The sequence below is a fragment of the Stegostoma tigrinum genome, chromosome 40 (assembly GCF_030684315.1).
Source record: "Stegostoma tigrinum isolate sSteTig4 chromosome 40, sSteTig4.hap1, whole genome shotgun sequence".
Taxonomy (NCBI): Eukaryota; Metazoa; Chordata; class Chondrichthyes; order Orectolobiformes; family Stegostomatidae; genus Stegostoma; species Stegostoma tigrinum.
Window position 1 is genome coordinate 15,783,214 of NC_081393.1, and position 27,358 is coordinate 15,810,571.

Consider the following 27,358-nt stretch of genomic DNA (forward strand, 5'->3'; position numbering starts at 1 on the left):
ACCCTCTGACATTGCGGCACTCCCTCAGCACTGACCCTCTGACAGTGCGGCACTCCCTCAGCACTGACCCTCTGACAGTGCGGCAATCCCTCAGTACTGACCCTCTGACAGTGCGGCACTCCCTCAGCACTGACCCTCTGACAGTGCGGCACTCCCTCAGTACTGACCCTCTGACAGTGCAGCACTCCCTCAGTACTGACCCTCTGACAGTGCAGCACTCCCTCAGTACTGACCCTCTGACAGTGCAGCACTCCCTCAGTACTGACCCTCTGACAGTGCAGCACTCCCTCAGTACTGACCCTCTGACAGTGCTGCACTCCCTCAGTACTGACCCTCTGACAGTGCAGCACTCCCTCAGTACTGACCCTCTGACAGTGCAGCACTCCCTCAGTACTGACCCTCTGACAGTGCAGCACTCCCTCAGTACTGACCCTCTGACAGTGCGGCACTCTCTCAGTACTGACCCTCTGACAGTGCAGCACTCCCTCAGTACTGACCCTCTGACGTTGCAGCACTCCCTCAGTACTGACCCTCTGACAGTGCAGCACTCCCTCAGTACTGACCCTCTGACAGTGCAGCACTCCCTCAGCACTGACCCTCTGACAGTGCGGCACTCCCTCAGCACTGACCCTCTGACATTGCGGCACTCCCTCAGCACTGACCCTCTGACAGTGCGGCACTCCCTCAGTACTGACCCTCTGACAGTGCAGCACTCCCTCAGTACTGACCCTCTGACAGTGCAGCACTCCCTCAGCACTGACCCTCTGACAGTGCGTCACTCCCTCAGTACTGACCCTCCGACAGTGCAGCACTCCCTCAGCACTGACCCTCTGACATTGCGGCACTCCCTCAGCACTGACCCTCTGACAGTGCGGCACTCCCTCAGTACTGACCCTCTGACAGTGCAGCACTCCCTCAGTACTGACCCTCTGACGTTGCAGCACTCCCTCAGTACTGACCCTCTGACAGTGCAGCACTCCCTCAGTACTGACCCTCTGACAGTGCAGCACTCCCTCAGCACTGACCCTCTGACAGTGCGGCACTCCCTCAGCACTGACCCTCTGACAATACAACACTCCCTCAGTACTGATCTTCCAACAGTGCAGCACTCTGTCACTGCTGCCCCTCCGACAGTATGGCATTCTCTTAGTACTGACCCTTCAACAGTTCAGCACTCCCTCAGCAATGACCCTTTGAAAGTCCGGCACTCCCTCAGCACTGACCCTCCCACAGTGCTGCACTCCCTCAGTACTGACCCTCCAGCAATGCAGCACTCCCTCAGCATAGACCCTCCAACAGTGCAACATTCGTTCATACTGTCAGCCTGAATTTTATGCTCAAAGCTCTAGGTTGGGACTTCAAACCCATCACCTTCTGATTTAAGATTTTCTTCCACTGAGTGACAGATCCTTCATCTGGATCATAATCCTGGAGGACATTCTGCCATCCATTAATGGCTTTCTAAAATATTCTGGCATCCCTCTTATTCTGGTTAACAATAAGCCCCACAGAAACCCAGTGGAGATGGTTGAGGATAATGCTAAAAGTTATCTTTTATCAATGTTAACCTTTGTTCTAATCTCTCTGCATCATAAATTATTCCCTTCGCAGAGAACCAGCGAATAACTGGTCTCTGCCAGTGAAAATGACATTCCAACAAATGGGAATTTTCCAACGGTGTTGGAAAGTTGTCCGAGTTTGGTGAATGCTGAAAATTGTTTCATCCCTGCCCTGGTGGTAAGGCTAAGATGCATGTGGGGGACCAAATGCAAAATATACTTTTTTGATGTGGTCGAATGTTTTACCTCATTAAAGTAATCATTTTGACCACTTTTCAAATATCTCAGATAACCAGGCACTGTGGAGTACTGGTTGAGGAAGTCCCAGAATGTGTTCTGCACATGAGGACAAAATATCAGCTGATTAAATTGTGTCTCATAGAATGTTAGTGTCTTCGACAATGGCAGCGTCTTCAGTTTTACAAAAGCTTCAATCCACCGAAGAACACAACTACCGCTCGACGCATCATGTTCTTTTGCCTTTCTCAAAAGCTCCAGTTCCATTCTCCCTCCACGTGGAATTGTGAGGAACACTCTTGCATGCAGCAAAGAAACTATGTTTTTAAAAGATTAGAATGTTTGTTCATATCTGGGGAAGAGTGGGCCAGACTGTTTGAACTCTGCAATGTTCTCGTTATGTCTTCCTCTTATCTCTGCAGATATCCAGGTGAGTGCTCAAATATGCCTTTGAGAATGTGCGTTCCACACAAGAGGTGAGAATTCCTATCTGATAGCCAAAAGCTAGAAACAAAGGATTTTGAGCTATATGGGAAGTGGTTCGTACTGTTGATGTGAGGTGTTCACACGACAGATGCTGTAGCCTGTTAAACAGTCTATTTCCTGTGTTCAATGTCCTGTCATAGGGTTAAACAAGGATTGAAAGCCAAACTGAAACCCAAGAAAGAAGAACAATAGGAATCAAATGCTACCAGTTGGAAATACGTTCTTTGAGAATTATTCCACCAGAGTAATTGCCCCACAATTTGATCTACTGACTGCTGTTCATTTGGTTTTACCATTTGACGCACAACGTGACTCAGCTCACCACACCATGTTGAGATGCCTATTTAATTCCCACTTACATCTGCCAGTGGCATGTTGGGTTGACAGTGTGTACCATTTGTAAATGCTGACCGTATGGATGCAGTTACAACACTTCCAGCAATGTGCTTATTTTAAAGTGTCTGCTTTAACTAGGTCACACAGTCAGTGTGTGACAGAATGGTGTATCCATCATCCCAACAGTGGGCCATTTAACTTTCCACCTTTCAGAACATCAAAAGCACTGGTTCATTCAGATGGACTGTCCTTGTCTGAGATCAGTCCAAGGCTTGTTGTGCAGAATGGCTGAGGAAAATAAGTTTTGAAACTTTAGCCCATCCAGGGTTCCCAGCTCCAAATGTCTTGTCCCTGAACTTTCAAGGGAAATTCCCCCAGTTGGTGGAAATTGCATGAAACAGCACAAACTGTTTCTGCCAATGAAAGTGGTTGTACTGCTGTTATGCACATTAATAGTCTTTGAAATTTTAAACAAAGTAAAATTTGATACAATCACCCCGTGCGCATTGATTTACACTGACTCCCGATCAACCTTTGTTTTAAAACATTTGTTTTCAAATCCCTATGTGGCATCTTCCCATTCTCTACTTCTGTAATCTCCCCCAGCCCCACAATCCTTCAAAATCTCTGCTTACCTTTGATTCTGGCCTCATGAGTGTCTCTGATTTCAATTGCGCTGCCATTGGTCGCCAGGCCTTCAGCTGCCTGAGCCATAAGATCTGTTATTCTCTCCCTACACCTCTCTGTCTCTCTAGCTCTTGCTTCTCCTTTACGATATCACTTAACTTTAGTTCTTTGACCTACCTGTCATCATTGGTCCTAATATCTCTAGATATGGCTACAACACACCTGTGAAACACTTGGGATGTTGCATTCCATCAAAGGCACTGGAAAAATATTAGCTGTTGTGTTTATGACACAGTGTCGGTAAGATTTTACAGATGGATCTAGTAGCTGAGAGACGTTTTGTCTTCACTGCCCAGTTGTGTGAATTACTCCATTTGAAAGTGAATCATGTACATCAGTCATTTCCAGCTTCTGCCAACACCGTCTGACTCCCGTCAGTGGAGCAAGAGACATTTTTACAGACATGATAGGGATGAGAGGTGGTTAAAACATGAGAACTAGAGTAGTGTTGAATGAAAGGGCAAGCAAAGCAAGAATGTAACTTGGAAAGAAAACTGGGAAAGGGGAGCGAGTGGCAAAAGGTTCAGATGTTCATGGAAAACTGACTTAAACTGAAATCATATCCATACACTTGAGCTGACTGTAGAGCTAATCCCAGGGCTGAGTTTTGTTTGAGGATATGGCTATTCCAGTGGTGATCTTGTTGAAACTCTTGGAACTTAGCTTCCCCTGTTGCTGCCATACCAAACTCCATGATCTTCGCTTTGTCTAACTGAATATAGCTGCGTGCATGTCCAGCCTCTTGCTCTATATATGGTGTGGTCCAAACCGTATCCCCCAGGCATGATCTCCCCATTTAACCTGGGGGGTCACTGAGACAGCCTATCCCATATTGGCTCCTTTCAGATCTGAGACTGACACATTATGGACATTAATCAATATAGAATGGGTTCATCGCTTGCTCAAGGTTTCACTGGCCACTCATCTTTGAATCAGACCACTGTCCCTCAGTACACACCAGCTGAGTCCATCCCCACATTTTCTGTGGACCTGCTAAGTTCTCTTCTGATGTATTATCTGGGTCAAAACCCTCTCTTCCCTTTGGTCTCTCTGGCTTTCTTCTTCAGCTGTTACTGTGACTTTGATTTTTCTTAATCTCCACAAAGATATATGCAGCTTGACAAATGTGAGCTCTGCCTTCTCTCTCAGCTTAGCACTGGCTGCTTCACTTAGCTTTGCAATTTTATTGAGAAAAATTGTCTCAGTATACACCTACAGAAATATCAATGATCTGATTTGACCTTATTGGCAACCTTAAAAGCCAAAGAGACAAAAATGCACACAAAGACTTCCTCTGTCAAACTGAATCATATACAATGCCTACAGTGTGTAAGCAGGCCATTTGGCTCCTCAAATCCACCCCGGCCGTCCGAACAGCATGAAATCCTGCATTTCCCATGGTTAAGATAATAAGATATGAGGCTGGATTAACACAGCAGGCCCAGCAGCATCTCAGGAGCACAAAAGCTGACGTTTCGGGCCTAGACCCTTCATCAGAGAGGGGGATGGGGTGAGGGTTCTGGAATAACGCCAATGTGGTATACTGCATCCATTGTACCCGGTGTGGCTTCCTCTACATTGGGGAAACCAAGCGGAGGCTTGGGGACCGCTTTGCAGAACACCTCCGCTCGGTTCGCAATAAACAACTGCACCTCCCAGTCGCAAACCATTTCCACTCCCCCTCCCATTCTTTAGATGACATGTCCATCATGGGCCTCCTGCACTGCCACAATGATGCCACCCGAAGGTTGCAGGAACAGCAACTCATATTCCGCTTGGGAACCCTGCAGCCCAATGGTATCAATGTGGACTTCACCAGCTTCAAAATCTCCCCTTCCCCCACCGCATCCCAAAACCAGCCCAGTTCGTCCCCTCCCCCCACTGCACCACACAACCAGCCCAGCTCTTCCCCGCCCACCCATTGCATCCCAAAACCAGTCCAACCTGTCTCTGCCTCCCTAACCGGTTCTTCCTCTCACCCATCCCTTCCTCCCACCCCAAGCCGCACCTCCATCTCCTACCTACTAACCTCATCCCACCTCCTTGTCCTGTCCGTCTTCCCTGGGCTGACCTATCCCCTCCCTACCTCCCACCTATACTCTCCTCTCCACCTGTCTTCTTTTCTCGCAATCTTCGGTCCGCCTTCCCCTCTCTTCCTAATTATTCCAGAACCCTCACCCCATCCCCCTCTCTGATGAAGGGTCTAGGCCCGAAACATCAGCTTTTGTGCTCCTGAGATGCTGCTGGGCCTGCTGTGTTCATCCAGCCTCACATTTTATTATCTTGGATTCTCTAGCATTCTACCTAGCCTGCATACCTCTGGGCACTATGGGCAATTTATCATTGCCAATCCACAGAACCTGCAGATCTTTGGACTGTGAGAGGAAACCTGAGCACCCAGAGGAAACACACAGGGAGAATGTGCAAACTCCACACAGAGAGTCACCCAAGGCCGCAATCGAACCCAGATTCCTAATGCTGTGAGGCAGCTGAGCTAACCACTGCACCACCTGAAGGGTCACATCCAGTTTACAATTTACCAGTCTGGTAGCCACAGGCAAATCTTAGCAATCTATCTCTGTCCAAGAGTCTATCAATGACACAAGGCCCTCAGGGTGGAAAAAGCCCAGCGGAGCAGAGCTCTGGAAATCATTCAATCAAAGTCCTCTATCCCTCCGAAAGACCCGATACTGACCACACACCATGTGTAAAATGTGCAGCGCATTATGTTCAGTGACCCTTTAACTCAATGTCCATTCCCAACAGCGCTTAGGGTTTCCTTCCCTCCGCTTGTCTCCCTCACAGCAGTTGCAGTTTTTATTCTTAATGGGGTGAGATTTTGGATGCGTTTTCCTCTAAGTGAAGTAATGGAACAGTAACCCAGAATGTGGATGTGTGCTGCCTCTACTTTTTGCAGAATGGTGACACACAGTCAGGGAGGATGGACAGAGGAACATCTTTGCCAGCCATGTTGGAGCAAAAGGTCAGCATTTAATTTTGCTTCGTGTTCATTCAAGGAAATGGGTGTCAATGGCAAGGCCAGCATTCATTGGCACCCCAACGGCCCTTGAGAGAGTTCTGATACAAATATGCACTTTGCCCAGCCATTTCAGAGGGCAGTTCAGAAACAGCAACACTGAATTTATTTGACTAGAGTCATAGAGATGTGTAGCATTGAAACAGACCCATCAGTCGAACTCATCCATGCTGACCAGATATCTTACATTAATCCAGTCCCATTTGCCAGCATTTGGCCCATTTCCCTTTCAACCCTCGATAACAAGGTGTAGAGCTGGATGAACACAACAGGCCAAGCAGCATCAGAGGAGCAGGAAGGCTCCTCTGATTTCTGAAGAAGGGTCTCAGCCCGAAATGTCAGGCTTCCTGCTCCTCTGATGCTGCTTGGCCCGCTGTGTTCATCCAGCTCCACACCTTGCTATCTCAGATTCTCCAGCATCTGCAGTTCCTGATATCTCCTGCTAAACCCTTCCTATTCATGCACTTTTTAAATGTTGTCATTGTACCAGCCTCTACCACTTCCTCTGGCAGTTCATTCCATGCACACACCACCCTCTCCGTGAAAAAGTTGTCCCTCAGCTCCCTTTTAAATCTTTCTCCTGTCACCTTAAACCAATGTCCTCTAGTTTTGGGCTTCCCTACCATAGGGATGAGACCTTAACTGTTCACCCTATCCATGCCCCTCATGATTTTACAAACCTCTATAAGGTCACCCCTCAGCTTCCGACATTCCAGGGAAAATAGCCCCAGCCTATTCAGCCTCTCCCTATAGCTGAAACCAACCAACTCTGACAACATCCTTTTTTTTAAAAATTAGAATCCCTACAGTGCAGAAACAAGCTCTTCGGCCCAACAAGTCCACACCGACCATTGGAGCATCCCACCCAGACCCATCCCCCTATAACCCACACAACCCTGAACACTACAGGCAATTTAGCATGGCCAATCCACCTAACCTACACATCTTTGGACTGTGGGAGGAAACCGGAGCACCCGGAGGAAACCCACACAGACACGGGGAGAATGTGCAAACTCCACACAGACAGTTACCCGAGGCTGGAATCGAACCCGGGTCCCTGGTGCTGTGAGGCTGCAGTGCTAACCACTGAGCCACCGTGCCACCCCATATCCTGTACATCTTTTCAAGTTTCACAACATCTTTCCTACAGCAGAGTGACCAGAATTGAAGGCAGTATTCTAAAAGTGGTCAAACCAATGAATAATTGAACATAAAGTCCCAGCTACAGTGTTGGAATTTGCAGCATGGTTGCTGACCCTATTCGCTACTCTTTTACATACGTTGCTTTGACACCACTTCATTCCCATCCCTGGATTCAGGATTTCTACAAATTCCTGATTTCTTGCCCAGTCAGTAACAGTGCAGCATTGTCTTGGGCTGGGGAAGGTGAAATCTGGCACAATTCCCATTTCTGATCACTGCACAGAATCCTCGCTGGAGGTGTGCGGCCAACAAGGAACAGCACAATCTGGGACACAGTGCAATGAATAACTTTTTTTCAACTTGTCTCTCTCGCAGATTTACCCATACGAAATGCTGAAAGGAAGCAGAAGTATCAACCTGCCTCAGGGAGTGGACAGGCCCCGGCTGGAGGTAAGGATGGGAAGAACTTGCCTCTTCAGAAACAAGAGAAAGAGGACAAAGCCCAAAAGATCTAAGAGACAGAAAGTAGCAATAAACAGTTCTTGTCAGTAGGAGGAACACGTGTAAGGGACTCTTGTGATACATTGGTACTTCCCCTACCTTTGAACCAGGAGACCTGGGTTCAAGTCCCAACTGCTCTACAGAAGTATCACAGCATGATTTGGGGGTTGGGACATCATGTTAACATTGTACAGGATGTTGGTGAGGCCTCTTCTGGACTACTGTGTCCAGTTCTGGTCGCCCTGTTGTAGGGAAGATATTATTAAGCTAGAGAGATCTCAGAAGAGATTTATCAGGATGTTGATGGGAATGGAAGTTTTGGGTTCTGCAGAAAGGCTGGGATTATTTTTCACTGGACTATAGGAAGCTGAGAGGTGACTTTACAGAGGTTTATGAAATCATGAGTGGTATAGATATGGTTAATGATAGATGTCTTTTCCCTAGGGTAGGAGACTATTTTTAAGGTGAAAGATTTAAAAAAGACATAGAGAGTGGTTCGAATGTAGAATGAACATCCAGAGGAAGTGTTGGATGCAGGCATAGTTACAACATTTATAAGACACTTAGATGAATAGGAAAGGTTTGAAGGGATATGGGCCGAAGGGTCTGTTTCCACGCTGTATGGCTCTAAATATAAAGTTTGATTGAAAATATCTGCAAGGTTCAGTATTAGAATGGCTTCTCCTGATCTCTGTTGGTTAGCTGGACTTCGAGCAGAAATGCAGATATCATCCAACTTAGGAAAGTAATGAGCAGTAAGGAAAGTAATAACAGACTTCAGATAGGGGTTAAAATTGAATGTATAGCAATATTAAATGATAGCCATTTTGTTTGAAGGGGAGCAGAGGACACAGAAGCTAACATGGTCCAGTTGTAAACAGGGTTGTGGGAAGGAGAGGGCAAGGACTGGGTGTCAGTGGGTGAATGTTTGCAAAACTTCATGTTAGTGGGACAAGATGAGAAGTGACTAAAAAAACACACCTATGGATCCTTGGGGTATGATTCAGGGAGGGAACAATTTGGGGGATGCAAAGCAGAAATTGCTGGAGGAACTCAGCAAGTCTGGCAGCAGCCATAGAGAGACAAATAGGGTTAATGTTTCGACTCTGGTGACTCCTCGAGGATTTGAGGGGCAAGATTCAAAGAGGGGGGTTGATTCAGGGAGGAGGCAATCAGAGGGCACAATTCAGGAAAGGGGCGATTCAGGGAGTGGGGATCATTCAGGATGGGGTGGGGCCGATTCATTGGGGAGTGATCAATTTGAGGTGGAACCTGTCTGTTCAATGGGAGCAAATTAGAGATTGGGAAACAATTCGGGGAGAGGGATCAGGAGCGGGGGTGGGATTCAAGACGGGACTCTTCACAGAGGTGGGGGTGATTCAAGAAGGGTCTATTCATGAGGTGGGCATGATTTAGAATGGGTATATTTAAAGATGGGGGGTGATTTAAGAAGGGTCTATTTGAGGAGAAGGGGTGCATCATTTAGGGAGGGTCTATTTAAAGAGGAAGGGTATGTGATTCAGGAAGAGACCACTCACACAGCAGGGGACAATTTAGGGAGGGTTGATTCGCAAAGGAGTTTTGGTTTGGATGAAACCACTCAACACGTGCAGTGACTTGGTTGGTGGATGTCAATTTGGGTTGGCGGGGGAAAATTCTTGGAGGCGCCATTTCATTGTGGTCCATTGGAAGCTTTTCAGTCGCTGGAAGTCCCTCAGGAGTAACAGAACTTGCTTCAAGTTCATCCATTGACCATTCTTAAAAGAAAGAAAGAGTGGGAAGGGACTTTCCAAGAAAGAAATCCTGAGAGCAGCAAGCATGATGATAAAATCTCTTGCACCAAGACTGGGGTAGGATTAATTTCTCTTGAAACTTTAACCTGCACCTCACAAATTAAAATATTCACCTTCTCTCTGACAGAGACATCTGTCCCCTGAGGAATTCCAGGAGGTTTTCGGAATGACAATTAAGGAGTTTGATAAGCTTCCCCAATGGAAGAGGACTGAACTGAAGAAGAAGGCTTGCCTCTTTTAATCTGCAGAAATGTTGGGACGGAGAATCCTTTTGACAGATCCCTCATATGTTGGCTGGTTTGCTGTGTGCTGGATGGCTGTTGCTTCTACAGTGTATCACTCACATGACTCAACTTTAAAACATTTTGCTTTCTGTGCGTTTTTGTTTTCGCTCTTCTATTTTATGAGATCTACCCTCAAATATCCTGGGGTGGAAACTCCGATGATCTCACCATGGTATTTTGGTTTGGTTTGGACTGGCTGTGCTGAATGCTACCTCCTGACCACAAGCCAAAAGTGAACTGCTACCATGACAAGCTTACAGATGTCTCCATATATGTCTAATTGTTAACTTATGTCTGAGTTACAGAGCAGTTTGATGTGTGATCAGCCCTGAACATCAGTGTCTGCAACGTACCATTGTTGCCACCGTTGTGTTCCTTGTGGGACAGGCTTTTGAAGGGCTGAATGGCCTGTACCTTAGTAGCACTGATGCCTAATGTGCAACCACTTGTTGTCTTCAGACACCTTGCTCAGCTCTGTGCCAGGAACAAACCCAAGCCTGTTTGCCTTCTGTACCAAATCACTCAAGAACTTAAAACAGGAAACCAAAATTTCTTCTTCAGATGTCAGATGGGAAAATCTGGAAATTCAGAGTCCAATGCCATCACGTTTTGTGCATCCCGCATCTTTGACAGATCCACTCCTGACATCTAATGACTTCTGCAAAGGACCAAAGAGTGTAGGATCTGTATATGGGAGAGGGAGGCATGAATGCCTCCAAATATCAAAAGCAAACTATATTTTAAAAAAGTATCTATTTATGCCCTCTGCTGCTATTACTCTTAGTCCTGGGGTACAGTGAAACATGGTTAGTTGTAAGTCTGTGATTGTGAGGCTCACGCACACACCTCTGCTTCTCCTGTGCTGTTGAAGTCACTGGGATGAATGGTTTCTGACAGTATTGCTTGCCCCTGGCTTTGAGTGTCACCCTGACACGCGATATTATGGTCTGAGCTGCTTCTGGAGTCCACAAAGATGGTGTACTGTTTGATTTCTTTGCCAAATCAAAGGACAATGTGTGTATAATGTCTCCCAGAACAGGTTCTCATTTCTCTGCTTCAGCTGACAATAGTGACAAGTCCTTCGGGGTTTTGGTGAACACATTCTCGAGCTGCCATCAGATAGTTGGGCCCACATATTTATCAATGTTCAGTACAAGCCACAAAATGAACAAGGTCCATCCACCCCTGAACTGCTTTGTAATCACCCCCTGAGCATCTGTTATATATCTTGTGTTTAAAATAAATACAGTTCTGTTTCATAACTTAATGCCTTTCCTCAGTAAAATGACAGCCCTGTCCGTGGGCCAGAGGATTGTCTGGTTTGCAATTGGACAATGTGCTTCATAAATTGGAGGTACTGATTCATAGGCTTGTCCTGACATTACAAGTCCCTGTTACACTGGGGGGATCTCAATCCCAGTTCATGTTGTGAGAACTGAGATGTAATGGAGGATGGGGTTTGTGAAAATTAGAACCCTACTGTGTGAAAGAAGGCCATTCAGCCCATTGAGTCCACACTGATCCTCCAAACAGCATCCTACCCAATGCCTGTAACCATGCATTTCCCACGACTAACCCAGCTACCCTGAACATCCCTGTACACTGTGGGCAATTGAGCACAGCCAATCCATCCTAACCTGCACATCTTCGGACTGTCGGAGGAAACCGGAGCACTCGGAGGAAACTCACGCAGACACAGGGGAGAATATGAAAACTACAAAGAGACAGTCGCCCAAGGGTGGAATCGAACCCAGGTCCCTGGTGCTGTGAAGCAGCAGTGCTAACCACTGAGCCACAACAAAAACAAAGTTCACAAAGGGTTGTTTTAAAGTGAGAAATTATGTGGGCAGCAATTAAATAAGAACTCTGAAGAATAAGCATCTTTTTTTTCCCTATGAAAATATCTTGGCTTTCACGAATCAGAATTTTGCTTCGCTTTTGCTCCTGGTATTTGACGCGAGAAACACCACAAGGTACTCTGTAAATATGTTTTGCTGTAAACCTACTCCACAGCAAGCTGCAGCCCAGCTGGAGCATCGACGGCTCACGCGGGGCAGCAGCAGTGCAGTTATGGTTAAAGCGAAAGGGTTTGTGGAGTTCTGTGAATTTTCTGTTGCACGATGGTCTCAGTACCGACTGGCTGCTGTGGTAACTTTACAACACTGGGCAGTAATTGAATAAACCTGTAACATGGCTTTCTCAATAGAATGTCTGTCCTTGTTACACATGTGGTATCAATTTATACAGCACGGAAACTCTCAAACAAGATTACAAAGTGTTGGAAATAATCAGTAGCAAGGCGAATGTTTGGAGTGGAGTTTGATAATGGTTTTCCAGGAAAAGTTTCTTTCTTTCTCTTATTTGCTCATTTTTACAACTCCTTGTCTCTGTTATGATCCCTCTTTTTCTCCCTGTCCCTCTTTGGTCACAGTTCCCACCTTCTTCATCTCCCCCTCTCATATTTCACACAGATTCGGCCCGTTATATCCATACTGACTCTTTATAAAGCAATCTAGTCAGTCACATTCCCTCACTCTCTCTTTCACCCTGGCCTTGTAAGTCTATTTCCTTCAATCCAGTTTCCTTTTTGATATCATTCAACATCTCTGCCCTTATTGGCAGCAAGTTGCAGCTCATTGCCACTCGCTGGGAAAACCCGATCTTTCTCATATTCCTCCTGTATATTTTGCTTCCTTTCTGTCCCTCTCTCTCTGTCACAACTGCTGACATCTGCTGGAGGCTTTGTAAGACTTTAGAATTTGTATTTTTTTTGTATATTTGACCATGAATATTAGCCAATTATAAAAGCATGAATCGCAGGCACTGGGAGTATGGGTGGCATGCCATGGATCAATTCGGTAGCAGCACTACGGGGTCTCTGATGAAAGGATGCATGTTTAAGAGCATCAGGTGATACAGGGGGCAGTGGGGTGGGGGTGAGCAGAGAGGGATAGGGTTAGAGGGCAAACAATTGTGATTCCACCCCCTCCAACCAATGTTTTCCTCTAATGGTTATTGTCCTGCCTCTAGATTGAAAATATCCCACTGTTTACATGTAATTGAATGGTTGCAAAGTTTGAATGTTGTCCCATGTGTCTGTACTATACATGGACAGAATCATAGGGGAAGGAGGAGGAACAAATCAAGGCTTTTAGAAACACTTAACTGATGTGGTTTGCAGAAACTGAATCAGCAAAGTGCAGGATGTACCTTTGCCTCAACACAACTTGTGTTTTTCTGAAACAGGGTCCCAACCCGAAACATCAGCTTTTCTGCTCCTCTGATGCTGCCTGGCCTGCTGTGTTCCTCCGGCTCCATACTGTGTTATCTGTGTTTATATCACGCCTTTCAGCTGGCAAGATGTCTCAAGGCACTTCACAGGGTAGTGACCAAGAATAGTTTGACACTGAGTCGCAAAAGGAGGTGCTAGGCTCACAATGTTGGTCAAAGGGATAGTATTAAGGACAACGTTAAAGGAGGGGAGAGAGAGAGTGAGAGAGAGCTTAGTGCCTGGGTAGCTCTTGGGCTGCACTGAAAACCCAGATTGCTTGAGAGGCCAGAATTGGAGGGAGAGAGAGAGTGTGTGTGTGTGGACTATGAAATTGCAGGGGTCTGCACCGTCAGGGAGAGGTGAGGCCCAAAGACGAGGTGAGGGACTGAAAACCAGCCACAAAGATTTGCCAAGTCCATGTGCCCAGAGCCATTGTAGATCAGCAAGCACATGGGGTTGTGACGGCCAAAACAACCTCGATATGCTATCATCCTTAAACATACAGTAAGAGGATGTTTCACATTGGGATTCAGGCCTGAAGCACACCTAACAGTGTTGAAGCTGCCACATTAAATTCTGGGAACTGAGGCTCAGTCAGGTGATCAGATTACAGTCTTTAAGTGTAGCGGAGTCTGCTCTAAGCTTCTCTTTGAAGTGTTTAATTTCCACTTTATTGGCTCCATGGCTTCAACCTTTTAACAAGTATTTATTCAATGAAGTCTACAGCCAATTTGGATTTGACATAAAGGGCGCATTATTGTTTCTTGCTACTTCAAAGGAAGTGTTCAGAAACTTCTTTTGCTTTGTCCCTCACGTCCCCATGTGAAACACCAGTTCTCAAGCAGGGGTGGCTGCTTCACTTCTTGGCCAATCACTGAACCAAGAATCTAATGCCGTACATTTAATAAACCTGCAAAGCAAAGCTGTCAGCTTCGACCTACAATGCCTTGCATGCAAAAGACAATTAGAGGAAAAGAGAACACAGGGCAGTTGGATTAGGTGGGAAATGGTGCAGGATTATCAGAAAATCACCATTAGTTTGGTGTTGGCATGGAACTACAGGGAGGGAACACAGCAGTGGGATTAGTTTGGGATTGATGCCGATTGAGAGAGAATGGAACAGTGGGATTTGTTTGGGACTGTCTGAGAGTTATGGGGAGAGGGAAGGGCACCATTAGTGTGGGATTGTTATATTTGAAAGGGTCTTAGGGAGCATGGAAACAGATCCACCGGTCCGATCAGTCCATGCCAACCATAATCCCACCAGCCTGCTCCTGGTCTATATCCCTCCAAAGCTTTCCTACCCATACACTCATCCAAATATCTGCTAAACATTGTAATTGTATCCGCATCCTCCACTTCCTCAGGAAGTTCATTCCACATGTGAACCAGCGGAACAGAGAGACCCAGGGGCACAGGTATATAATTCTTTGAAGTTTGCGTCACATGTAGACAGGGTGGTTAAAAAGGCATTTAGCACGCTTACCTTCATCACTCAGACCTTTGAACACAGCAGGTGTGACGTCGTGTTGAGATTGTACAAGATGTTGGTGACGTCTCTTCTGGAGTACTGTGTCCAGTTCTTGTCTCCCTGTTACAGGAAGCATATTATTAAGCTGGAAGGGAGTTCAGAAGAGATTCACCAGGATGTTGTTGGGAATGGAGGGTTTGAGTTACAGGGAGAGGCTGGATAGGCTGGGATTTTTTTCCCCAGAGCAGAGGAGGGGGTGACATTATAGAGGTTCATAAAATCACGAGATATATAGCTAAGGCGAATGACAGATGTCTTTCCCCCTGCGTGGGGAATTTCAAGACCAGGGGCATATTTTTAAGGTGAGAGGAGAATGGTATAAGAAAGACATGAGCAACAATTTTTTTTTACACAGAGAGTGGTTCACGTTTGGAATGAGCTTCCAGAGGAAGTGGTGGGTGTGGGTACAGTTACAACGTATAAAAGACATTTGGATAAGCACATGAACAGGAAAGGTTTGGAGGGATATGGGCCAAGTGCAGGCAGGTGGGCCTAGTTTAGTTTGGGATTACGATTGGACTGAGGGTTCTGTTTCCATGCCGTATGACTCTGTGATACAAGGTTATGGGGAGAACATAGGACGGTCAGATGAGTTTGGGTTTGATTCAAAGCTTTCAGGAGAGTGGGGCAGAGGGATTGTTTTGGGATTGGTAAACAAATGGGGAGAGATGAGGGCAGTGGAGTTGGTCAAAGGTTTTGGAGAGAGGAAGAACAGAGGGAATAATTTAGGAATGATACAGAGGTGTGAAAAAACAATGGGGTAATGGAATTTGTACAAGACTTTGGAGAGACTGAGTGGGATCAGCTCGAGATGTGATGAGTGACTTCCCATGTCACTCTGTGCTAGGCTCTGTGCTTTCCTGTCTCCTTCAGCATGGTCAGATGGAGAATATATTTTTAACAAAATGCTAACATTATGTTTGAGAAACTGTGTGTGGTTGAAAATAATCCTGAGGCAGCAGAGGAACATGCATCACTATTAAGGTCAGTGATCATTTGCGATGTAGCAGTGAGAAAATACAGACCATTAGGAGAAATCTTCATGAGAGTGAAGAGATGAGGGAGATAGGACACATGCCTGACTTTAAATTTATCCAGACTGCACAGGTGTTTTATGCTGGAGTTAAATCCAATTTAAGAACCAGTTAGGAAACTCCAATGATTCTACTGATTTTCTCACAGTGTAATAAATTTTTTTTTTGAACAGTTCTCCCAATGAAATACAGCACCAAAAGGGATGAAGGATGCAAGATATTCTGCTGGGATGAAATTTGTGTGAACAGTCAGTTGCCACTGAGCACGTATAGTGAGGAAATAAACAAACCCTCTCCTGATCCACTTCATCCAGTTCAAATGAATAGAGGATCAATGGTTGGCCTTCTCACTTTAGACGACTCCAACTGTACCATCCACCTCATAAACTGTTTGATCCTTGCCCCACTCCATTTTATCAAATAGCTCTCCGTAATTCTGCTTCCATTCATGTGCACACATCACTCCCTGACTGACATTTTCCTTTTTCACTCTTTCATGGAACATGGACATCAGCAGGGCTCGCTATTGCTGCCCATCCTGACTATGGGTTTGGAGTCGCATGAACACTAGATATAGCAAGGATAACAGATTTTGTTCCCTTAAGGATATGGGTGAATCAGATAGGACTTTTCTTTGAAGGCTTTTCTCTTAATGGTATTTTCATGGTCACCATTACTGAGGCCAATGTGATTACCACTCTATCATCAATTTGCTGGATCTAGGATTAGTGTTGGATGTTCTGGTCAGTGGGCTGTAAGTAAAATTGGGAAGGCAGTTAGTGCAGTTGCTCACTGAGTTTAGTCACTCATGATAATCAACTTCTTTCTGGTCAAGTTCAATCCCACTATCCAGAGTCACACAGCATCACTATTGGACAATCTCAGAATTGTTACAGAGCAGGAGGAGGCCATTCAGCCCATCGATTCTCCGAATGAACAATTCATTGGCGTGTTGTCCCCATCAACCATGCACGGTTTTCCTTTTCGGATCAGGGTCTAATTTCCTTTTGAATACTTGATGAACCTGCTTCTGCCACGTTCTCGGGCAGTTCCACCAAATGTTCATGCATGCAAGTCTGAGGGAGAAAGATTGCACTTTGTGGGGTAGAGGGAATTTCTCTGGGGGCCAAAGGGAAATAATGGGTCCTCACGTTCTCTGTAACTGTAACAACACACATTACCAATCCATCAGTTCAGAAGGTGAAGGGGTGATCTGACTGAGTTATTTTACATGATCAGATAGGTACGCAGTGAGAAACAATTAAGGTCAAGGCATTCCACAATGAGGGAGCATAGCCTCAAAATTACAGCTCAGATTCTCATGTCAAGAAGTGCTTCTTCATACAAAGTCTAGTGAAACTCCCTCCACAAAACACCGCTGACTGCTGGAAGTCAACTGAACATTTCCAAAGTGAGAGCGATAGTTTTTGTTAACTCAGCAAGAATATTACATGTGAGGAACAAGGCAGGTAGGTAGAGTTGATGTAAAGATCAGCCTTGCGCTAAATGAACAGTGGAATGGGTTCTATTTGTTGCATGGTGATTTTACGCAATGCTGAGGAAATGGGTTGCTGCAGCTAGGGGTTGCTGGAAGCCTTGTTGATTTCCTAGGCGTTGTGATATGGGGTCGCTGTGTGCCATTACTCAGCTCCACGTTGGTCCTGTTATCTGCCTGTGCCATTTAACAACAAATAAAACAAAACAAAAGAACTGTGGGTGCTGGAAATATGAAACAAAAACAGAAATTGCTGGAAAAATTCAGCAAGTGTGGCAGCACTCTGTGGACTGAAATCAGAGTTAACATTTCAGGTCGAGAGGTCCTTCCGCAGAACTGATGGTAGCTCGGAAAATGTTGGTTTATATGCAGAGAATAAGGTGGGGGGAGGGGGTAAGCAGTAAACAACAGCTGGAGATACAGTCCAAAGAGAGACAAGAACAGTTGGACAGACAAAGGAGCGGATAAAGGTCAGCCTAGGAGAATGAATAGCTAATAGGGACTATTAGTGGCTTACAATGGGTGGTGTGTAATAGCAGACCATGTGATAACAAGGCCTGGTGTGTGGGGTTTGGGGTAAGGACATGGGAGAAGGGGCCTCAAGCCCAAAAATTGTTGCATTCGATATTGAATCTATAAGGCTGTACAGTTCCCGAGCGGAAAATTATGTGCTTTTCTTCCAGCTTGCTACAAGCTTCTCTAGAGCACTGCAGCAAGCCTGAGACAGAGATGTTGGCCAGGGAACAAGGTGATGTTGAAGTCACAGGTCCTTTTTTGCAGATAGGACATAGGTCACCCAGTCAGCGCTTCGTTTCCCCAATGTAGAGGAGACCACATTGTGAGCGGTGAATGCAGTCGACTAGATTGGGTGAAGTGTGGGTAACTGCTGCTTCACCTGGAAGGTGTGTTTGGGCCCTTAGATACTGAGGATGGAGGTAGTAAATGGGTGTTACACCTTCTGTTGTTGCAGGGGAAGGTTCTGTGTGGCTGTGCTGGCAGTGGGGGAGGTGTTGGCAGTGAAGGAGGAGTGGACCAGCATGTCCCGGAGGGAATAGTGTCCGTGGAAGGCTGACAAAAGAGTGGGGGGGTACTAGTGTCTGCTGGGGGCATCCTGCTGATGGGAATGGTGGCTCATGATCCTCTGGATGTAGATGCTGGTGGGATGGTAGGTGACGACCAGGGGGACCCTATCGCCGATGCAGGAAGAGTGACAGGGGGTGAGGGCTGAAGTGTGGGAGATGGGTTGGGCCCAGCTGAGGGCTTTGTTAACCACGATGCTGGAGAATCCTCAGCTGAGGAAGAAATGAGGATGGAACAAGATGGTCACATGTGGGAAGGGAAGGCAGGTATTCTGCCTTCATTAAACAAGCACACTCTTTGCAAACTGGCACTCCAGAGTATGCCCTCTGCCAATGTGTGTGGTCACAGGTCAATCGTTTACATTTTCAGCATCTGAAAGTTTGAAAGCGTGTGAGGTCCTCTAGCGTTATGTAGTTTTTGGGGTGCTGGGTCACCCCTGGCATTGTTTCCTGGTGCTCAATCATTGACAAGTCCCAGTGAATGAAAACATTCGAGATTACATGACTGCGATTGCTCTTCACTGCTCCATTGATGCATTTTGTAATGGTTTGTTTTCCTGGAGTACACACTTCATTCTACAGCAGGGAAACTGAGTCCATTTTGCAGTATCGTTAAGATAATTAGTGTGGTTTACGACACTTGTAATCATAAAACCATTCTAATTGTGTGTCGAAACTGAGAAAAGGAAGGAGAGAAACAGACCTTGGGCAAGAATAAATTCAGCGATATGTAGAAAGGTCTCCACAACGTGGAGGGGACTGGTTACCGTCCCTCATCAGTTTTCCCTTCAGAAAACAGTCCCACCCCAGAGTCAGTCTTCTCACCAGCCTGGTCTGACGAAGCCTCCCAGGGCAGCAGATGGTGCTGTGTGAGAGAGCTCAGAAACCGGCTTCCTGTTTAAGAATCCGAGTTGTTGATATAGTGTCCAGTTTGGGTCGTGCTGAGTACTGTAATAGTTTGCAGACTCAACACAGCCTGAAGACAAAGAAAGCATCGCGCTGCAGAGCAGAGCATCAGTAGCAGCAGCTATGGGACAAGCAGAAGGAATCCTCTGGTTTTAGATTCAGTCATCCACAATGAACAAGCAAAAAGGTAAAGCCTACTTTCCTGCCTCGATCTTTCAACTGGCACAGAATGTTTAGATTTAATTCGATCAAACATTGCCAAAACTTTTCTTTTGAAACAGTAACTAAAAACATAGGCTGCTGAGTGTCTTTACACTATTCGGTTCCAATGACTTACAGTAAAGCCAGACTGATTTGGAAGCGTAGACTAAACCCGCAATGTTTTGACATTCTAAATGCTGTGGGGATTAATCCCTTCAGGCTAAGAGGAGCATGCTTTGTTTAGAATGTTACTTTCAGGCCAGTTCACAACACAAATATTGTTTTCAGTGGAAAGAAATCTTGGGATGTAATGCATGTCTGTGGTGTAATCTTTCTGGAGTTTAGTGAGTTTGTAGTGTTGTGTATTGCACAGTGTTTCTTAGACCTGTATTATGAATGCATATGAAGTAGGGGACAGGATTAGGCCATTCGGCCCCTTGAACCCCCACTGTCACCCAACAAATCATCGTCTTTTGCCACAACTCCATCTTCTAGCCCAAAATACAAATTGCTTCGAAGCCTTGAATATACTCATTGACCGAGCATCCACCAGTCGCTGTGGGGTGGGGCCAAAGATTCACAACTGTGAATCGAAGAATTTCTACTCATTTCAGTCCTCAAACGTTGACCCTTTGTCCTGAGATGGTGACTCTAGTTCAAGATACTCCAGCCAAAGGACACCACCTCTCAAATATCTACCCTGTGAAAACACTGACAAACGTTCGACTTTTCAAATGAGATCAATTCTCCTTTTTTGAAAAATCCATACAAGTAGACCGATTTTACTCAACTCCTCTTCATAGGACAACCCTCCCATCACAGCTATCCAATCCAGTAAACCTTCATTGAGGCAGGAATATCCTTCCTTAGGACCAAAACTGTTCGCAATGCTCTAGATACAAATTCCTTAACAAAATCCTATATCACTGCAGCATGACATTCTCACTCGCATTCCAGTCTCTTTGCAATAAAGGGGCGCATAGTGGCTCAGTGGTTCGCATTGCTGCCTCACAGCACCAAGCACCATACTGCATGCGCAGGTAACTTTCTGCGATCCAAAAGCAACCAAATTCCCCGCATATCAACATTTCCCAGTCTCTCACCTTTTAGAAAATATTCAGCTTTTCCCTTCTTCCAACCAATTCCAAATTTCCTTATATTACACAGCCGCTTTATTTTCCAATCACGTAACCTGCCATAGCTTGCTTTCCTACTTTATATTGTCCATGAGCTTGAATACATCACATTTGTCCCCTGATCTATGAGGTATCCCAGTAGCCACAGTCCATCCGATTCTTTTGCCACAACATCCATGTGATACCTCATTCAAAGGCTTTGGATACTCCAAATATGCAACATCCACTAGTTGCCCTTTATTACCCACCCTTAAAAGTTACATCTTCCAAAAACACAAGATGTTTGGACATAGTTTACCATTCATAAGACCCTGCCTCATTAAATTATAATTTTCTAAGTGCCTCGATACTCCATTATTCTATTTCCTCACTTTTGATCAAATTTGTGGTCACCCATTTTTAGGTCCTGTTTTTTCATACCTTCCCAATTCTCAAGATTTTTACAACTTTTTTGTAAATGCATGCAGTTGCATTGTTTAATGTATTGCTGACCTTAAATGGTCCAGTTAGACATATTTGCACCAAATTCCCATGAAAATTTTATTCACAGAACTTTTTCAGCACAGCAGAAGGTTATTTAGCCCATCATTCATCGAATCCCTGCAGTGTGGAAGCAGGCCATTCAGCCCATCAAGCCCATATCAACCATCTGAAGAGCACCCCACCCCTGCCCTATCCCTGTAACCTTGCATTTCCCATGGCTCATCCACCTAGCCTGCACATCCCTGGACATTACAGAGCAATTTAGCACAGCCAACCTACCCTAGCCTGCACATCTTTGGACTGTGCCAGGAAACCCACACAGGCAGCAGAATGTGCAAACACCACTCAGGCAGCCACTCGAGGAACTGAGCCTGGGTCCCTGGGGCTGTGTGAGGCAGCAGTGCTGACCACTGAGCCACCGTGCTACCCATTATGTCCACATCGGATCTCTGTCTAAGCATTTAACTGATTTCTGTTCTCCTGCATTTTCCCCTTACCCAAGAACACTGTTCCTTTTTGGATAATAGTCTAACTCCCTTCTGAATAAAATTTATGATCCTCCATTCAAGGCTGTAACCCACTCCCTGTGTGAAAAAGATTTTTCTCACCTCACATTTGCTTCTTTTACCAATTATTGCGCTATCTCATCTGCAATCCTTTCACTAGTGGGAACAGTTTCTCCCCATTTACTCTGTGCAGTCCTTCATGATGTTTAACACCTCTGTCAGAATTCTCAGCTTTCTCTTCTTCAAATAAAACAATCCTAATTTCTTCAATCTATCTTCATTACTGAAGTCCTCAATCCCTTGAATCTTTCCTGTGAATCTCTTTTATACCCTCTCTCCACTGCCTTTGCATCTATTCTAACAAAAAATTCAAGAGAACATATATATGTTGCAAATTATAAATTTCTCCTTCAAGTATTCACCTTAGGACAATGACCTTTTACCTAATTTCCAATCTCTCTTCGCTAAGTAGCCCTTTATATTTAAACTTCACTGTTTAAACTTTGATTCCGATTTAAACACTTCATTTGTAAACTAAGTATGAGTCTCTTTCATATTATGATCTGACTTCCCGGAGATAATCTACTGGAAGACTACTAATTAACCCTGTATTGAGACAGAGAATTAAAGCAAAACAGCCTGTTCTCTAATTCATCTCTTGAAATATTGTTCTTGTAAACTATCTTAAAAGCATTCTGTGAACTCACCTTCAAACTGCTTTTCTTGATTTGGCTTTCCTACTCCATCTAAAGATTAATCTTGCCCACAATTATTGCACGACAAGATTTTTCTAATTCTCTAATATGTTGCATGATCATGAATAGGTTAATTGTGTGTGGCGTGTGTGTGAGAGGTCTAAATAATGGTGACAGAGATACTTAATGCTGAGGCAGTATTTGTTCCATGGTTTGCTCATTCCAAGCTCTGTCAGATGGAAACATTAGCTCATGGTCCAGTTGTGATAACATTTTCTTTCATTTGGCCCAAATAAATATCCTTAATCAATAAGTTTACTTCCGCATCTGCTTGGAGAAGCTTGATCCATTAGCATGGATAAAATGATTGACTTGCATTTCCTTCAGTGCAATGTGAGGTGAGGCCATTAACAGATTGACATTGGTAGGAAGAGCAAGGAATGGCAATATAAACTGAAGGACACAATTATGGGGTGGTGCAATGGTAACTTCACTGGGCTAGTAATCCAGAGGCCAGGCTAATGGTCTGATGACACAGGTTCAAATCCCATCACTGCAGCTGAGCTACCAAATCTGGAATTGAAAGTTAGTCTTAATAATGGGACCACAAAACTATAATTGATTGTTGAGGGGAAAAAAAATGCTAATGCCTTTCAGGAAAGGACGTTTGCCATCCTTACCCAGTCTGGACTACAGATGACTTCAGACCTACAGCAATGTGGTTGACTCTGAAGTTCCCTCTGAAGTAGCAAGTCTCTTGGTTCAAGGGCAGTTAGAGATGGGCAATGAATGCTGACCTTGTCAGTCTTGTCGAGATCCCATGAATGAAAAAAGAAACCTAAAGAGGTTGCAGGAGCAGTGAAAGAGACATAGGTTAGAGTCATAGAGTCTTGCAGCACAGTAACAGATTGGTTGGTCCAATTCCTCCATGCTGACCAGATATCCTGAATTAACATGGGCCTACTTCCCTGTAACTCAAACCCACCAGTCCCAGCAACATCCTTGTGTATCTTTTCTGAGTTCTTTCAAGTTTAACAACAGCGTTCCTATATCAGGGAGACCAGAACTGAATGCAGTATTCCAAAAGTGGTCTCACTAATGTGCCTGGAATGCATTTGCAAAAGTTATTCAAGGTACATTCAAAAGGCAGGTTGCGAATATGTTTAAAAAGGCATTCAAGATTCTGGGTTTCAGAAGTGAAGGCATAACTTATGGCAAACCTTCAACATAGGTTCAGCCTCAAAGGGCCCAATTATGGGGACCACACCTTCAGAAGAGTGTGAAGGTATCACAGAAGGTGCAGCAAGATTCACAAGAATGATCCAAAGGATGACAGACCAGTTATATCGAAAGATAGGTGGCACTGAGTCTGTTCACCCTCGTCAGGAGACTTCATTGAGATGTTCAATATACTGAGAGATGTGGAAAGAGTGGATCGACAGAAACTGATCCCATTGATGGATGGCCCAAGAAATAAGACTGGCTCAAGATACCAAAGCAAAACAAGAAAAAATAATTTCATGAAGCACGTGGTTAGGATCTGGAATGCACTCTCTGAAAATGTGGTGGAGGCAGGTTGAATGGAGGCTTTCAAAAGGGAATTGGATTATTATCTGAAGAGAAGGAATTCCCAGTGTTTGGGAGAGAAGGTCAGGGAGTGGGGTTAGCTGAGATACTTTTAGAGGGTCCCAGCATGCACACACTAGGCTGAATGGCCTCTTCCTTTGCTATAACCATTGCATGATGTTGTTCGATGACTTTTTTTGATGATATATCTCATCAAATCAGTGTTTCGATGAAATCTTTGCACTCTACAATTGATAGATGGCCTTCACACTTGTAGTCTGACCTCTATCTAAACACTGTATTACCAAGATAAATGGGAAGCAACTGACAGGCTTGGAGGCAGGTCTCAGGTTGCAGGCGGAAGGTCGACAAATACTGGAGTGAGACTTACTCAATTGATTTCTTGTATCCCTGACTGGCTGGAACAAAACACATGTCATTTCTGCTGCACAACAAGCTGCTGATTGTGAAGATGGTCAAGCAAGGAAAACATCAAAGGCTGTGTGAGGAACAAAACTAGTGTAGGATCCTGTGTGACATGGGCAGCAATAGCCCTGTTATTTGATGGGTGTGGGTTATCTGAACACTGAAGGTTATCTCTAGGTGCCCTTAGGTTCTCCAGAATGAGTCAAGAGTCCCTCAGGCATTAGACAGTCATGAAGAGCTCATGTTCCAAGATTGGAAGAGTTCAATATTTGGCTTTGATTGACATTAATGATTGGGGACTGGACATTTGTAAGAAAGACAATGCTTGAAATACTCAGGCAGTTGTCTGTGGAAGTAAAGTGGAGTTGACTCTTCAGAGCAGAAAAACAGTGATGTAGCAGGTTTTAAGCTAGCAGAGGAGTCAGGAAAGTGAGGAGGAGGGGAACAACACAAAGGTCTGCAAGAGAATGGAAGACAGGAGAGATGAACATTTCTCTCTGCTGCTCTTACAGTTCCTTTCTATTCTCAGCCTACATTCCAGTGATGCTCAAGATAAACTGCAGTTGCTGTAACAGGTAACACTCGCGCCACAAAAATGCCAGGCAATGACCATCTCTAATAAAAGACAATCTTACTACTGCCCCTTGACATTTAATGGTGTTATCATCATGAATCCTCCATCATCAACCTCCTGAAAAGTTAATATTGACCAGAAGCTCAACTGGACACACCATGTAAACACAATGATGACAACAGCAGGTCAGAGACTAGGAATCCTGCAGCAAGTTACTCATCTCATGACTCCCCAAAGCCTGTCCCACCACCTACAAGACACATATCAGGAGTGTGATGGAATTCTCCACACTTGCCTGGACGGGGGCAGCTCCAACAACACTCAAGAAGCTCAATACTATCCAGGACAAAGCAGCCCGTTTGATTGGCACTACATCCACAAGAATCCACTCCTCTTCCACTGACTCTCGGCAACACTAGTGTGTACCATCTATAAGGTACACTGTAATAACTCACCAGGGGTCCTTAGACAACACCTTACAAACCCATGACCACTACCACTGAGAACGTCAAGGAAAGCATATACATGGGAATCAACTCCTGCAAGTTCCCCTCCAAACCCCACACCATCTGACTTGAAAATATATCACTGTTCTGTGAAAATCGCTGGGTCAAAATCCTGGAATTCCGTCCCAACAGCACTGAGGGTCTACCTACAGCAGATGGACTGCAGGTCAAGAAGGCAGTTCACCACCACCTTTTCAAGGGCAATTAGGGACGGGGCAATAAATGCTAGGCCCAGCCAGCGATCCCCTCGTTGCTTGAGCGAATAAAGAAATGCCCACGTCTTGTGAATTTGCACATTGCAGCATTCCAGACTCAACATTGAGTTCAACAACATTAGATTACAATCTTGATCAACCACTGCCCCCACCAATCTGCACCAAGTTTGGTTCCTTTTCTTTTCAGATCTCTGCTATCCGTTTTGCTCATGTTTTTGCTTCTGGATGTCAACCATGTCCTTCATTCTACCCTTGGCACCTGATACAGGCTACGTTCTGACCTTTCTCCGTCTTGCCCGATCATGAATTCCTTTGGGCCTCCGCAATCAACTCTCGTCATTTAATCTCTCCTGTATTCCACCTGATCACATTCCATCCCTTCCTGTTCTCTTTCCCACCTTCCTCTATTTCAACTGTTTAAAACCTATTCCATTTCTAACTGTTTGCTATGCAGATGAAAGGTCGGCGACCTGAAATATCTAGACTGTCTCTCCACTTCTGCTGCCGGACCTTCTGAGTATTTGCAGCATTGTCTGATTTCAGGCACGAGAATCACACAGGATTAGATCAAAGTGGCTTTCTGCTCCCCAGGTTGAGTTTCTGCATTGCCCTGGCTGCTCCAGCCCTCTTCGTTTTCAACAAGTAGGGAAAGCAGGAATAATCACCTCATCTCCAGCCAATCAGAATTGGCAGGCAGCCATAGAGTGAGTAAGCCTGTTTAGCTGAGAGCCCAAGAGGAACACTGGCATCAAGCTTCAGTTGCGAGGCAAGGGAGCATGACAAGAAGGAGATAGAAAAGACATTGAAAGAGTCTCACAAGTCGGGTCTGCAGTAAATCACCCATCTCTCTGATGCCTGCCACACCGCCCAGTTCGGTGTCACATCAGAAAAGATCTCAATCTCGGAATGCACATCATAATTGTGCAGCAATCGGAAATGTTCTCCACTCTCCCATTCCCGAGAGAACAGCTCGGTCTGTTGTTTATTGATAGGGTAAGTAGGGCCTTGACTGATTGCAATCTCTCGAATGGTGAGTTGTGGCCCAGAGCTGGAGACTGAGAATAAAGCGTTCCTTTGAGCACTGTGATGACCCTGAACAAATCACTGATTTTTTTTGTTTTCAGAAGTCCCTTCAACCCTTTTGTCTCCTCTCTTAAAAAGCAGTGGCTCCATTGATGGATTATTTGTATCGAATGCTAGCAGAAGAGAGGCTGGACACTGAGAGGCCCCTAAAGCAATAGCTGACATTGCGAAGCACCCTTTCAAGGTAATGACCCTCACAGGACTGGCCCTTTGCTCGCTTGCAGTTTGTCAATGCGATGGCTCAGGTTGACAGCGTTGATACACCACCCACTACAATGTACCAACATTACACATAGCTGCAAAGGTAAAGGTGTGACTTTTAGGATTTACATTTCTAAACATCCTCAGAGCAGTCGAAGCTCATAGCTCTTTAGCCAGCAGATCAGATATCAGGAGTAAAAGCCTGGCTTTCTTATCTTGAACTGACTGACCGGGTCAGTTTGAGATCGCAGATACGTGGAAGTTGGGGCAATTCTGCTAATTGCTTCTTAATTCCTTTTCGTAAGCAAGAAATTTGCATGTGGTACCTGTAATGTGAGGGATCTGGATATAAAGCTTGTGTCTGCTTCTCTGTGATGAAGTTTCTCC

The 27,358-nt window shown here is 45.1% G+C and overlaps 2 protein-coding genes and 1 long non-coding RNA gene across 4 annotated transcripts in view; 2 read left to right on the forward strand and 1 right to left on the reverse strand.

Annotated features, from left to right (window-relative positions):
* The window catches only part of dmtn (dematin actin binding protein), a 95,801-nt gene extending 84,476 nt beyond the window's left edge, over positions 1-11,325 (forward strand). The window contains exons 14-17 of the mRNA XM_059641195.1: positions 2,219-2,226; positions 6,223-6,288; positions 7,861-7,935; positions 9,907-11,325. Coding sequence (XP_059497178.1) covers positions 2,219-2,226; positions 6,223-6,288; positions 7,861-7,935; positions 9,907-10,020 — 263 coding nt within the window. The 3' untranslated portion in view covers positions 10,021-11,325. The remainder of the gene's footprint in view (positions 1-2,218; positions 2,227-6,222; positions 6,289-7,860; positions 7,936-9,906) is intronic.
* LOC132206659 (uncharacterized) overlaps positions 1-27,358 on the reverse strand; it is an 84,974-nt gene that overhangs the window by 4,849 nt on the left and 52,767 nt on the right. The window contains exon 3 of the long non-coding RNA XR_009443085.1: positions 14,821-14,925. This is a non-coding gene — a long non-coding RNA (uncharacterized LOC132206659). The remainder of the gene's footprint in view (positions 1-14,820; positions 14,926-27,358) is intronic.
* The window catches only part of LOC125448001 (actin filament-associated protein 1-like), a 57,514-nt gene continuing 49,559 nt past the window's right edge, over positions 19,404-27,358 (forward strand). Inside the window, exon 1 of one of the 2 annotated variants that reach the window (XM_048522862.2) lies at positions 19,404-19,566. In XM_048522862.2, coding sequence (XP_048378819.1) covers positions 19,551-19,566 — 16 coding nt within the window. In that variant the 5' untranslated portion in view covers positions 19,404-19,550. Of the gene's footprint in view, positions 19,567-26,849; positions 26,955-27,358 lie in introns of those variants that run through there. The other variant, XM_059641179.1, reaches the window with a different exon arrangement.